Below are 14790 nucleotides of genomic sequence, written 5' to 3' on the forward strand. Positions count from 1 at the left end.
AGTCCGCAGTCATCCTTTATTCTGTTGTGTCTCTGACCTTGACTCCTTCTATTCTTGCCCTTACTCAGTCCACTCTAGTCACACTTGTTTCTTGAACATTCCAAGCATGCTCCCACCTCAGGGCCTTTGCACTTGCCATTGCCTCTGCAAGTGCCTGGAATACTCTTTTCTCAGGTATCCACGTAGCTAGATTTTTCCCTTCCTCCAGGTTTCTATATCATTGAGGCCTTCCTTGACAGCGTGTATAAAGCAGCAGCCATCACCTCACCCACTGCTCCCAAGCACCCGTATCATGCCTAATGTTTCTCCATGGCACATATCATCATCTGACAGATGATGGACAAATCAGTATGTCCTGCCCACAAGAAGACAGACTCCATCAGGGTAGGGACTTTACAACTTTGTTCACCATTGAAGTCCAGGACCTATCACAGGTACTCAAGAAATATTAATTGACTAATGAATGAACAATCGATACTCACAAGGCAGGCTCCTCCCTCAAATTCTCAGCCCCTCGCTCGAGCATCCCCTCCAATCACCTAGACTTCTACAGCCTTCCTGCCAGGCTCCTCACCTTCAGACAGTCTCCTCCCTCTATTCCATCCTCCTCATGGTAGCCAAATTGATCATCCTAAATTACAACCACTCTCATGCTCTAAAACCTTCAATGGCTCCCCATTGCCTCCCAGCTATAGTCCCTGTCTTAGTTATCTAGTGTTGCTATAACAGAAATACCACAAGTGGATGGCTTTAACAAAGAAATTTATTCTCTCACAGTCTAGGAGGCTAGAAGTCTGAATTCAGGGTGCCAGATATGAAAGGGACAAGCCTTTATCTCTCTGTGGGCTCTGGGGGAAGGGCTTTGTCATCTATCTTCCCTGGCCAAGGAGCTTCTCAGCGCAGGGACCCCCAGGTCCAAAGGACGCGCTATTCTCCTGGCTCTTGCTTCTTGGTGGTATGAGGTCCCCCACGTCTCTCTGCTAGCTTCTCTCTTTTATATCTCAAAAGGGAATGGCTTAAGACACAATCTATTCTTGTAGATTGAGTCCTGCCTCATTAATATAACTGCCACTAAGCCTGTCTCATTAACATCATACAGATAAGATTTACAACACATAGGAAAATCATATCAGATGACAAAATGGTAGACAATCACACAGTACTGGGAATCATGGCCTAGCCAAATCGATATGCATATTTTGGGAGGACACAATTCAATCCATGACAGTCCCCTTGCTCTGATATTTAAGAGCCTCTGTGGTACCATCCTCACCCATCCCAGCCTTCTGTCTCATGGCTGTATTTTCTGCACCTTCTCCTCCAGCCACATGGGAGGGACTGTGTCCTTTATCTAAACATAGACTCTTCTTTTCTACCTTTATACTCTTACCCATGCTGTTCCCTCCATCTCTTATACCCTTCTCACCCACGTTCACTCTGCACATCTAAAATCCTGCCCATCTGGAAGCCATCTCTTCTGTAGCACTCTCTTGATTCCCCCTGCTGCCAAGTCCTGACAAGTTGGAAATGAACTCTCGCTCACGTGAGCTCCCTCGGTCCTTTCTCTTGGGACTTACCATCCAGGATTGGGGTTCTGTGAACATACACCTTCTCTTCCCTGCTGGGCTCAGCACTCCTTCTTCCCACAGGTGTTTGTGTGAATCTGCTAAGTGCTGAGCCCTGAAATATGGGGACGAACTGGACACCACAGCCTCGGCTCTCACAGGGACGTGGCTGCTTCTGTACCCTGAGGCAGGGGGCATGGACGGATCTGGGCTCCAAGCCTGGCTCTGACACTTCCTAATTATGTCATCTCTCTGAGCCTCAGCTGCCTCGACTGTAAAATGGGGACAGTCCTACTTCCCTTACAAGTTAGTCATGCCCCTGGACCTGAACCTCAGGGAGTCTATCATGGCCTCTTGTTCTTATAGCTCACTGAGTCCCAAAGAGGTCCCTTTCTTGGTGCTCACTGGGGGCTGTCAGACTCCTCCCCACAATACCTTTGAGGGAACTTGAGGGAAGATCGTCTCTAAACTAACCCCCTCTCTCTTTGCCCAACTCTATCTCCAGCCCCATCCCCAGCTGTCTCTGGGCTCCCAATGTTCCCATCTCCCCACACATGGGGCACTTGACAGGCAAAATGCTCAGCCTTGCTGAGAACTGAGGCTTCTTCTCCCTCCAGGGGTGAGAGCTTCAGAGACAAACGGGAAACTCGTGGGGCCCAGCTCTGTCTTTTTCCAGCACCAGGAGGCTTCCTGCTGCAGGGAACCAAAGGCTCCGAGAGGCCCTCTGCAGACCCTTCACCAGCTTTCGGAATATCAAACAGCCTTAAAGACCAACTGACTTGATGATCTCAAATGCATTTGAGTCATGTGGATTAAATTTCTCTGAAAATACACAAAGGCTGAAAAAGCAGGGGTAGAGAACACTCAGCCCAAGAGGAGTTTGTTTTCTCTTTTCCTTTTAGTGTGTCTGTGAGTGTTGTTATTGTTGCTCAAACAGAGGCATGTGGAAAACTGTTCAAGATGTCCGATGTGTTGGCGTATAGTCAGCTTTGTCCAGCTGGAGTTCTGAGATGGGGGCGCGGTGGGCAGAAGGCGAAAGGTTAAGAAAATAAAGTGGCAGTCCCCCCAGGCCTGTCTGTCCATCATGCGGCCATTTACACCTGGGTCCAGGTACCCTTGTCGTTCAAGAATGTTACAGTCTGGTAAACAGGGACCCATCCCATGGGTGCCTGTGGTGGGAGACAGCTGGTGGGCCCTTCTCTGGGGCAATGGGACATGGATCTGGGGGCAGGTTGGAGTGGAAGGTGATGCTCTTCCCACTGACATCTCCCTACCTTATATCATTAGCAGATGAGGATTCCCCAGGAGGCCCCAGTCTCCATGCTAGGTTCCCTGACCCCACCACAGGCCCAGGAGATGCAGAGCAAGGTGTGAGAGTTCTGCCTTCAGGGCTGGAAGCCGGGTACACACACAGGAGATGGAAGAGCCTGGTCAGAGGGAGCTTCTCCACCAAGTCTCCTGAGGCCTGATTTCAAGCTTGGCTGCCTGCTGGCTGCAAGCAACTCAGTCTTCCACTTCCTAATTTACTGATTACACAACACACCCACATTCTGGGCATTCTTTGTTTTCACATAGCACTCTGAAGAGGGTAAGTTCATCCTCATTCAACACGAGTAAATAGAGGTTGAGGGTAGTTTAGAGATCTACTCTCAAGGTCCTCCTACAAGTGGGGACCTTTGGACTACAAACCCTTGCTTGTGTCTTATTGAGGTGCCTCCTGGCATGGAGGTGAATGAACATGCACGACTGGGGTCTTGCATAATAGTCAGCTAGTGGTCCTCAAATGACATTGGCATCAACCTCTCTTTTCCCAAGATCAACATCCACAGGGCCCTATGTCTGAATAAGACTATTGGAATGCTGCCTGCAGGTCAGGAAAAATGGGGGCTGGGGCAGGGGACAGGGAGGGGAAGCAATCGAGTAGGCTATGCTGTGGGGTCCACATAAGTAGAGACAGGGATTCCTGAAAAGTCTGATGTGCTCCTGTCCATCCTGCCCATGCTCCCTGGCTCCCTGGAGCTCCATGGCCTCTTTCTCTGTTGATTTCTCTCAGCTGAGTTGTGGCAGTAAACACACTCAGGTCAAGTAGCCATGATGGGTGTGATCCTGTTCCCTGCAACGCTCTCTCCCACGGTGCTCCTGGCTGCACTCAGGTCAGTGAAAGCGACCTGGAGTTGGTTCTATCATACCTCATACCTTTCTGCTCACCTAAGCCCAACCTTCAAGACTCTGTTCAAATAGCCCTCTTCTATGAAACCCTCCCAGAGATTCCAAGCATGGGGATTTCTCCTTTCCAAACTCTAGCTGAGCTTCTTTGTGAGCAAGATACTGTGTGGGCTGCTCTCAGGCTGCTGGGAGATGGTTGTTAATAGGGGAGATGTCTCATGGACCTAAGTGACTCCAACCCAAGGTAGGAAGTGATATGTGCCATCAGAGAGAGGGCTCAGGGAAGGTAATTAGATTAGGAAAAGGTCCAGAAAGTCTTCATGGAGAGAGAGGCCTTACAAAGATGAATATACTCACCACTAGGCCATACTTGGTTTTGTATAGCTTTTTAATTATTTCAAGGATATTACTGTTGCCTCCCAACTGGTCTGTGAGCTACTTGAGAGTGAGACCATGTCTTACTCATAACAATATTTTGCAGAGTCCAGTGAAATTTAATTAACAGATGCTTAATAAACAAATATTGGTCAAAATAAAATATATCTGGGAAAAATCAGTTCAACTCAATCTTAATCATTCATACCATGTGAAGAATGTGGATGTTGTATGTATTACGTCTGGGCTGGGTAAGAGAGGTTCCAAACATCCATTCAGTTTTGCAAAGTATATTTTTTTGAGCATTTACTAAAAGCCACAGATTATAACCCTGATTTCAGGAAGAGAGACAATGAAACAAGCAATTACTATCCAGTTTCGTGAATGGTATGAAAATAGAAATACAGAATTCTATAGGGGCAGCTAATCTAGTGATGAGAAGGATGGTCAGAGAAAGTCTCTCAGAGCAAGTGGTATCTAAGTTGATAAAAGAATATCAAAGAGGATATTCAATACCAGCTATAAACAACAATAAAAGCTAGATAAAATATAGAAAACAACTATTTTCAAGCACTGGGCAGCAACCAATGCAGAGCTAATCCTTAAGAGAAGGGATGCATAGGAGCCGACCACCACGTTCACCCCAGACTTCTCTCTGAGGACATTGTTCTCCTTGCAGCACAGGGAAATAGAGTCCAAGCAGGGAGTAGCAGTTTTGCTGGGTGGAGGAAACAGTGATTGAAGTTGGGGCTATAAAATTGGCTAGGATCTGGGGGTGGGGGAGGCAGGGTACTAGAAAATAGCATCAGAGAAAGATCCCCTCAAGTCTGCTAAAAGTCCCTCTTAGGTCTTTGATTGACTCCTGAGCTGTGTATGCAGAGTATGAGACTCTGGAAGGTCTATCCGAGAACAGCCACTGGGATCAGAGATTTTAGAGGTGGCCCAGTGCTGGGGAGATGTTGGGGTTCATGCTCAGACAGAATGGAGAGACCTTAGTGAATACACTGGCTTTCAGTTGAGACCCCAGAAAATCTACGCCCTATGAATAAGGACCACACCCTAGGAGTAAGGGCAAAATGAGATTAGATCTGCCCTAACTAAGGCCAAAACCAAACACTGATAAAATTTAGGTGATGTCACCAGTAATTTAAATGCATGTAAGAACAAAATTTATCATTCTTTAAAGAAGGTAACATAACCTAGCACCTATAAAATGTATCATCCACCATGTTCAGCATAGAATAAAAAATTACTAAACAGTCAAAATCAGGAAGAAGTGACTGATAACCATGAGATAAAATAGTCAATAGGAGCTGACCCAGAGATGATCCAGATATTGAAGTTAGCCAACAAGGACTTTGAAATAAGTATGATTAATATAGTAAATAAAATACAGTAAAGATGGAGATATGGATCCTTTATTTTAACAGAGAATTAGAATCTATATAAAAAAAGATCAAATGGAATCAGGAACTACAAAATAAGCTATCTGTAATTAGAATTTATTGGATGGGTTTAACTGCATACTGGATATAGCAGAAGATAGGATTAATGAACTCAGTGACAGATCAATAGAAAATGTCTAAATTGAGACATAGAGAAAAGAAAAAATGAAATAAAAAACAGAACAGAGATATGAGGAACATGATGAAAAGACCTAACATACACTCGATTGGAATCTAAGATGTAAAGGAGAGAAAGAATGAGACAGAATTCAGATTTGAAAAAATGAAGGTACAGAATATCCAAATCTGATGAAAGACACCAACCCAGATATTCAACAAGTTTATGAAACCCTAAGAAGAATAAATACAAAGAAAACTACATTCAAGTACATTATAGTTAAACTGAAGTTGAAGACAAAAAAGCAACCAAGGGAAAACCACATACTACATTCAAAGAAATAGCAATAAAGCTTAAGGCAGACATCTCAACAGAAACCACAAAGCCAGCAGACTTCATGACATTATGACAATCTCACAGAATGACAATCTAGAATGCTAAAAGAAAAAAACTGCCAACTTAACATTCCATACCTTGTGAAAATGCACTTCAAAAATTAGGTGAGATAAAGATATTTTCAGATAAACAAACATAAACTCAACCCCAAAAGCTGACAGAACCATTGTCAGCACACCTGCACTACAAAAAATATTAAAAAAGTAGAGTTCTCTGGCTAAATGAAAATTATCTCAGATGAAAACACAGACATGTATGAAAAAATGAACAGCACCAGAAGGGGCAACTAAGTGGCTAAATAGAAACGAATATTGATGGTTTACAACAACAACAATAACAATTTCTTGTGGAATTTATAACACGTGAAGGTAGAATTTATGGTTAAATAACACAAAGAATGGAATTGGAATTGAACTAGAACAGGAAGTGGAATTAAACTGTTGTAAAGTTCTTGTATTTTTTTAGGAGGTGGTAAAAGCACCTGTTTAAAGCAGATTGTAATAAACCAAGAATGCATATTGTAATTTCTATGGTAAACACTAAAATATTAATAAAAGGAGGTACAACTAAAAACTAATAGCAGAGAAAAAATGGAATAGTACAAAATATTTGAATAATCTTAAAGAAAGAGAAAAAGGAGAAATAAAGGGACCAAAAAAAAAACAAAAAACAAAAAAAAGATGGGACATACAGAACACACATAGAAGATGGTAGATTTCAACTTAACTGTATCAGTTATTACATTAAATGTAATTATCCAGTTAAAAGGCAAGGATTTTCAGACTGGATTAAAAAACAAAACAACAAAAAACTACTATATGCTGTTTAAAAGAGACACACTTTAAATGTAAGAACACAGAAAGGTTCAAAGCAAAACGATGAAAAAAGATATAAAAACCCTGTTGCTGTCGAGTCGATTCCGACGCATAGTGACCCTATAGGACAGAGTGGAACTGCACCACAGGGTTTCCAAGGAGCGCCTGGTGGATTCGAACTGCTGACTTTTTGGTTAGCAGCCAAACTCAACCACTACGCCAACAGGGAAAAAAGATATAGCCCACAAAAACGAATCAAAAGACAGCTGGTAAATCTATGTTAATAACAGACAAAGTAGACTTTAAGGTAAGAAATACTATGAAATATAAACAGAAACATTTTATAATGATAAAAGGATCAATTCACCAGTAACATATAATAGTACTAAATTTGTATGTGCCTAATTAACATAGTTTCAAAATATATAAAGCAAAATCTGACAGAGCTAAAAGGAGAGACAGGCAAATTCCCAATGATAGTTGGAGATTTTAATACATCTTTCTCAGAAACTGATAGAGTAAGGAGACAAAAAATCAGTAAGAATGTAGAAGATCTGAACAACCAAATTAAGTCAATTAACCAAATTCACCTGATTGATATATATACATATATATATAAATACTACAGAATAGACTGTGGAAATACTGTAGAATAGACATTCTTTCCAAGTGCACTGGGAAAGTACTAAAATAGACTATATTCTGAGTCATAAAGAGAATCTTAACAAATATCAAAGGGATTTAAAATATACGGTGTATCTTCTCTGACCACTGTGAAGTTAAACTAGAACCCATTAACAAAATTACAACAAAAAAATCCCCAAATCTTTGGAAATTAAGCAACACATTTCTAAATAAGCAATAACAACCATTGCCGTCAAGTCGATTCCGACTCATAGCGACCCTGTAGGACAGAGTAGAACTGCCCCATAAAGTTTCCAAGGAGCGCCTGGTGGATTTGAACTGCCGACCTTTTGGTTAGCAGCCATAGCACTTAACCACTACGCCACCAGGGTTTTCCCTAAATAAACAGTAGCCATAAAAAATGATGGATAAATTGGACTTCGTTAAAGCCAAGAACTTCTGTTCATCAAAAGACACTATCAAGAGAATGAAAAGGCCAGCCACAGATTGGGAGAAGATACTTGTAATATATCTATCTGATAAAGGATTTGTATACAGAGCATATTTTTTAAAATTCTAGAAATCAAAAAGAAAAAGATAATTAAAAAATGGGCAAAATATTTGGGCAGACATTTCACAAAAGATAATATCAAAATGGCCAATAAACTTACAGAAAGTTGCCCAACATCACTAGTCATCAGAAAAATACAAATTAAACTCACAATGAGATACCACCTCACCCCTGCTAGAATGGCTAAAATTAAAAAAGACTGACAATATCAAGTGTTAGTGAAGATGTGGAGCGGCTGGAACTGTCTTAACATTGGCAAAAACACTTTGGAAAAAATTATTCACAGTCAGTAGTAACTAACTAAACATAAACCTACCCTTTAACACAGCAGTTCTACCTGTTACGGATTGAACTGTGTCTCCCCCTCTCCTTCCCCCTTCCAAAAAAAAGGTATGTTGAAGTACTAACTCCTGGACCTGTGCATGTGACCTTGTTTGGGGAAATAGGATCCTACTTTAAAGATACTATCAGTTAAGTCATACTAGAGTAGGGTGGGTCCTAGTCTTTATCCTCTCTAAGCAGTGTCTTAGACAAGGAGAGAACAGACTCCGAGAGAGGGTCACACACAGGGAGAAGACAGACACCATGTGATAACAGAGGCAGACGTGGCTATAAGCAGCAAAGGGATGACAAGGATTGCCGGCAGCCATCAGAAACTAGCAGAGAGGCATGGAACGCTTTGTCTCTCAAAGCCCTCAGAAGGAACTGACACAGCTGATACCCTGATTTGGACTTCTAGCCTCCAGAACTGTGAACAACTAATTTTCTGTCCTTTAAAGTCACCCACTTTGTGACATTTTGTGATGGCATCCCTAGGAGACGAAGACAATACCCAATAAAAATGAGTGCCAGCGTCCACCAAAGGCCATGCACAGAGACGTTAATATTCAAAATAGCCCCAAACTGGAAACAATCCAAAAATCCATTAAGTAGTTCCCTAGTTGCCCATTGCGTTGATCCCAACTCATGGAGACCCTATGTGTGTCAGAGTAGAACTGCACTCCATAGGCTTTTCAATGGCTGGTTTTTGGGGAGTAGATTGCAAAGGCACCCCTGGGTGGACTCAAACTTCTAACCTTTTGGTTAGCAGCGGAGTGTGTTAACCGTTTGCACCACCCAAGGACTCCATGGGTGGGATCAACCGGATGGCAACTTGTACAGTACAATCAATAGCGGAAAGAATAAAGAAATTGTGCTATATTGATAGAATCAAACTCACTGGCGTCGAGTCAATTCCAACTCATAGCAACCCTATAGGACAGAGTAGAACTGCCCCATAGGGTTTCCAAGGCTATAAATCTTTATGGAAGCAGAATGCCACATCTTTCTCCTGTGGAGTGGCTGGTGGGTTCAAACCACCGACCTTTCGGTTGGCAACCATGCTTTAACCACTGTGCCACCAGGGCTCCCAATACAATAGAATACTACTCAGCAATTAAAAAGCGTGAAGAATGATACATTCAACAACATGGTTGAACCCACAGACACAATGTTGAGTAAAAGAGGTCAGATACAAGGGGGCACCTATTGTATGATACCATCTATATGAAGTTCAAAAACAGACAAAATTAATCAATGGTGACAGGAGTCAGGATAGTGGTTGCCTTTGGAGGGAGCACTGACTGAGTGGTGTCAGGGCACAGAGGAGCCTTCTGGGCAGCTGAAAATGTTCCATCTCTTGTTCTGGGTGGTGATTACATGGGTGTAACTTATAAAAGCTCATTGAGCTGTACACTTAGGATGGCTACGCTGTACTGTATGAAAGTTATACCTCACTAGAAAGATAATAAATAAGGCACTCCTTTACAGAGGGAGGGAAAAAAAGGAATACAAGAGAATTAGACAGATCTGGGTGGTGGGGTGAGATGAGTGGAGAAGGCAAGGAGAGTCCTTCCAGAAGGAGGGAACAGCACGTGCAGAAGGAGGGAACAGCATGTGCAAAGAAATCTTTGAGAGCGGAAAATGGAAATAATTCAATTTGGCTGGAGTGTGGTGCACAATAAAAGGGTCTTGGTAATGGAAGAATAGGCTGACCAGGGCAGGCAGGGGCCAGATTAGGAAGGGGACATTTATCAACAGCATTCGTGGGGTTCCTTGGCTCCATAAGGGCTTCTAAAAAGCCCCAACCGGAGCTCTATCCCATCCACCCCAGGAGGGAGGTAAGCCCTTCCTTGTGCCAGCTAAAAACCAATTAGAGGGAAGGGAGTGGGGATCAACACTAAATAAGCATGAGAGATCTAACTAAACCCATTGCCGTCCAGTCGATTCTCACTCAGAGCAACCCTACAGGACAGAGTAGAACTGCCCCGTAGGGTTTCCAAGGAGCGGCTGGTGGATTTGAACTGCTGACCTTTTGGTTAGCAGCCAGAGCTCCTACCTGCCGGGGCAATGAAAATGTTCTAAAACTGATTTGTGGTGATGGTCGCAAAACTTGGTAAATTTACTAAAAAATCATTAAATTGGACACTGGAAAGGGGTCAGTTATATGTAAAATATACCTCAATAAAGTTATTTAAAAAAAAATCAAAGGGGGGCCCTTCCCTCTTCTTGACTGCCCCTGGCCTGGGAGTGGCCCTTCGGATCTTTCTGGCTGTCTCCTCCACTCAGGCTTGCTCTCCCTTCCCTTGGCTCCCTGGTTCCAGTGCTTTAACTTATGCGCACACTCACGCCCATCCTTTCGGACCCCTCCCAACAGCTAAGTGGACAGGACTGACAATGCTGTCCCCACTGATGAGAGCAGGGCACTGAGGCCCTGAGGGGGGAAGAAGGGATAACTATCATGCCCAGGTGCCTGCTACCTGTACTCTCCCATGACCCAGAGAACACAGGGTGGTTCATTCCCATTTCACAGATGAGAAGGTTGAGGGCCTGAGAAAGTGAACGCTCAAGGCTTCATAGTCAGGGGTAGATCCTGTGCAGCCTTGACCTGCCAGGACCAACAGTCAAGTCACTGGAAATGGGAGGGGCTGCATGTGGGCCATCTGGGCAGCTGGTAGGCTGAGGGGTGGGACAGAGGGGCCGGGAATGGGGCAGTCCAGGGCTGGGGCGGGGTGGCAGCTCTCACTCACCACTTCTTGCCGCTGATGTCATGTTGCTGCACCGCGTAGCCAAAGAAGGCAGTCCTGGGGCCGGCGATGACTCGGGGCCTCCTGGTGTCCATGTTGAAGGTGTCCGTGAACCCTGGGGCGGGGAGGAGAGGAGACACAGGAGAGTCAGGTGGGTGGAGGTATGGACCCCAGGGGCACGACAGGCCCTACCGGCAGGTCACCTACCTCAGAGGGTCTTGGTTGCAGGAGTGCTCATTTCCCTATTCTTGGGGAGACCCTGAATGAGGTGGTTGACATAGTCCCTGCCTGGGGGAGCCCACAGTCTGATTAAAAAAACTAAACCCACTGCCATTGAGTCAATTCTGAGTCATAGTGACCCCATAGGGTTTGCCAAGGCTATAAATCTCTACGTGGTTTTGAGCCACCAACCTTCTGGTTAGCAGTTAATTGCTTTTAACCACTGCACCACTAAGGTGATCTGATAGGGGAGGCATAAATGGGAGACTCAGCTTCTCCTCCAGAGAGTTCCTGGTCTCAGAGGGAGAGACAGCCTGTGCGGGTCTCAAAGGAGCCACAGTTCCTGACCTGGAAGAACCCACATTCTGACGGGGGAGACACCCTGACCTGGAAGAACCCATGGTCTGATGGGGGAGACACAGCACCCACTCTTAGGCAGGCACTAGTCTGAGAGGCGAGACACTGCCCCTGTACTGGGGGAGCCATAGTCTGCTGGACAGTCAGGCACAGACATGTGATTTAGACGGAAGTGACCTGTCCCAGAGCAGGGGTTATTGCTCCAAGCCACACAGGGCCCAGTCTGAGCCCTCTGTGGCCCCTTGAGGAACCATGCCCAAGGCCTGGCCCTTCTGGTACCCAGGGATCCCTGAGCCCCTTCTTGGCCTGCCTTGCTCCTGAGGGCTCAGGGCTGGTCCCGAGCAGCGGCCCCCTTCCTCCTCCATCTCGTCTTCCTCCAGCTCTGCTTTTCCAGCTTCTGTTTGTCTCCTCTTCCATTTTCTCGCTCTTTTCTCTTCTCTCTGCTCCTTCTCTTCCCTCTCCTTCCTCTCTCCCCCAGCCCCACCCTCTCCTCTGAGCCTGCTAAGGACTCTGGGAACTGGACTCCCCCCTCTGGGGCTGCTGGTGATGGCCTCCTTGGGCCCCAGTTTGCAAAGCTCTCTCTGGCTTAAGCAGGGGCTGCTGCTTGGCGGGGGCAGCTGAGCAAAGCAGCAAGAAAGTCCCGTAACCCTGTCGCCATGGCCCCAAGTGTCTTCCCTGTTTGGTTAAGTCACATGTCGATTAACCAGATCCACCTGATGGGAGGCTTCTGTTGAGCCAAATGCTTTGCCCTTTTTTGGCATTTTTGTGCCAAATCACAAGCAACAACAACTCATATCTGTATGGCAGTTAGAGTTTACAGGTCTCACAGGACTGTGGGAGAATGAGCAAGCATCATCCATGTGTGGCAGACGCGGGTACAGCCCCAGAGAGGCTGAGGGGGTACAGGGGTGCACAGCAGGTTAGCAACAGCGTTGAAACTAAGACCTCAGACCCCTCCTCTTGTGACTCCTTCCCTCCACAAGGCACTTTCAGGGCACATCTGGCCTCCTGACCTGTGCAAGCCACACTCTACCTGATCGTCACCACTAACAGGGCCTCCAAACTTAGGACTCAGGGGATTTAAGCAGTGGGATCTTGCCACGAGCCAAAATTTCCAGATGTGCGAAAATCAATCAGCAGAATAGGACTTTGGTCCTTGTCACCCCTTTCACATGTAGGGTACTTTATAAGCTTCAAAGAGCATTCATGTGTATGTTATCATTTGATCTCCATGACAACCCTGTGACATAGGCAGCCGAGAGGTTAGTATCCCCAGAGAAAACCGAGGGTCAGAGAGGTTAACTGACCTGCCCACAGTCCCAGCGCCAGCAAGCAAGAGGATAGGCTCAAGTCCCTGAACCTGTGGCTTTCCCGGAGAGTGCCCACCAGCCTTGCCCGGGCATCGGCCTCTAGTCTGAGTGTTCAAGGGGGTGCTGTGGGCACCTATGTGAACGAGGCCTATTGTCCAGAAGCAAGTGTTTCTTCCACACTTGCCTCGTTTGCCCAGCAAACTGATAGAGTGCCCCAAAGTTCCACCACGAGAGTCATAGAGTCAGAGTCCCCAGCGGTAAGACGGAAAGACCTTACCGATGTTACACATTTGCTATCTCACCTATCCACGCTGACTATTAGCTCTGCCTGGAGCACAGAGTTAAGAAAGATTCTGAGGTCAAATCTGGGCTCGGTGGAGTAGTGTGATCGACGGGCAGTACCTGCAGCAGGTGCAGGAGAGGACCGTGGCAGCAAGTGGTTATGTGAATTTTGTGTCATAGCCCTGGAGTGGGGATGGGAGAAGAAGAGTAGTTAATCCATTCGTGCCTTGCTGAAAGCCCCATTAGCTGGAGTGGGTTTATCAGTCTGGTTAGCGGCAGGTGGCCTTGGGGAAGAGGACCCTGGTCAGGTGAGCACAGGGAGATGAAGAGCAAGGGTCCCTGGCCATGGAGGGCATGTCATGGAAGAGAGAGAGACGCTGGTGTCACCTGTGCAGGGCTGGGAGGCTGGTGGGCAGAGAAGGGCCAAAGAAGTGGAGTGGTCGATGAGAATCTCACCCTGTCTCCAATCTGTCCCAGAAACACATACGCACATATACACACGTGTATGCACACATGAGTGCACGCACATGCACACACATGCCCTGATGCAGGCAACACTCCACCTGCCTCCCTGGCACCCCCTGGAGCCGAGGTCCCCCCTTCCTGCATTTGACCCCAGCAGGGGGAGGTGGTGCCGAAGGAGAGGAAGACATGTCCTGACTGTTGGGGAAATCCAGACCCACCACGGCCCCCAGGCCGGCAGGAGGGTGAAGATGAAGACATGAGTTGTGTCTCTGGGGCCTTCTCTACCTCTGTGCTCTCTAACCAGGGCTTCCTGTGCATCTGCAGCCAGAGGGACCCTTTGAAAACCTGTCAGATCCGGTCACGCCTCAGCTCAATACCCTCCACCAATTTCCTACCCCACACAGAGTCAAAGCCAAAATTTTCCTGGAGCCTGCGAAGTTCTGTGTGATCTGATCCCGTTACCTCTCCCCTCTCATTTCCTACCCTCTCCCTTCAGCCCTCTGCTTGGCCACACTGCCTTCCTTGCCGTTTCCGGAACCTGTCAGATGTGTTCTCTCCTCAGTGACTTTGCCCTGGCTGTTCCCTCTGCCTGGAATGCTCTTCCCTGCCCCGCCTACTCCCTCATGTAATTCAGGTCTCTGTTTCAGTGCTACTTATCACCTTCGCTGCCACTCTCTATCCCCCTTACCCTTCTTAATAATTTCTCCGTGCAGCACTTATCAAAGATTAATTACATATTTATTTTATTATCATGCAACTGATACTTTATAATATCCTTATATTCTCTAAGCTTCAGGAAATGCTGTTAGAGCCTCACCGCTGTGTTCCCAGTGCGTTGAATAAACATCCAGCTCATAGTTCTTGGCCAATAGACGTTGGCTGATCAGATGATTAGAGACCAGGCTCTCATTGGGCTCGGCCTCTTTCTCCTCTAGTGAGGAAAAGGGGGAAGAGAATTTCCTGAGCACTCATATGTTCCAGGCGCTGTTCTACCTATCTAGGGAGCCCCTGGGAAGC

General features: G+C 46.0%; 1 protein-coding gene across 1 annotated transcript in view; it reads right to left on the reverse strand.

The window, feature by feature from the left end:
• Nucleotides 1–12081, reverse strand: part of ITGA11 (integrin subunit alpha 11) — a 118774-nt gene extending 106693 nt beyond the window's left edge. Inside the window, 2 exon segments of the mRNA XM_012555033.1 lie at nt 11144–11255; nt 12027–12081. Coding sequence (XP_012410487.1) covers nt 11144–11255; nt 12027–12081 — 167 coding nt within the window.
• Between the last annotated feature and the right edge of the window lie 2709 nt (nt 12082–14790).

This window comes from Trichechus manatus, unplaced genomic scaffold (assembly GCF_000243295.1).
Source record: "Trichechus manatus latirostris isolate Lorelei unplaced genomic scaffold, TriManLat1.0 scaffold00030, whole genome shotgun sequence".
In the NCBI taxonomy this organism is placed as follows: domain Eukaryota; kingdom Metazoa; phylum Chordata; class Mammalia; order Sirenia; family Trichechidae; genus Trichechus; species Trichechus manatus.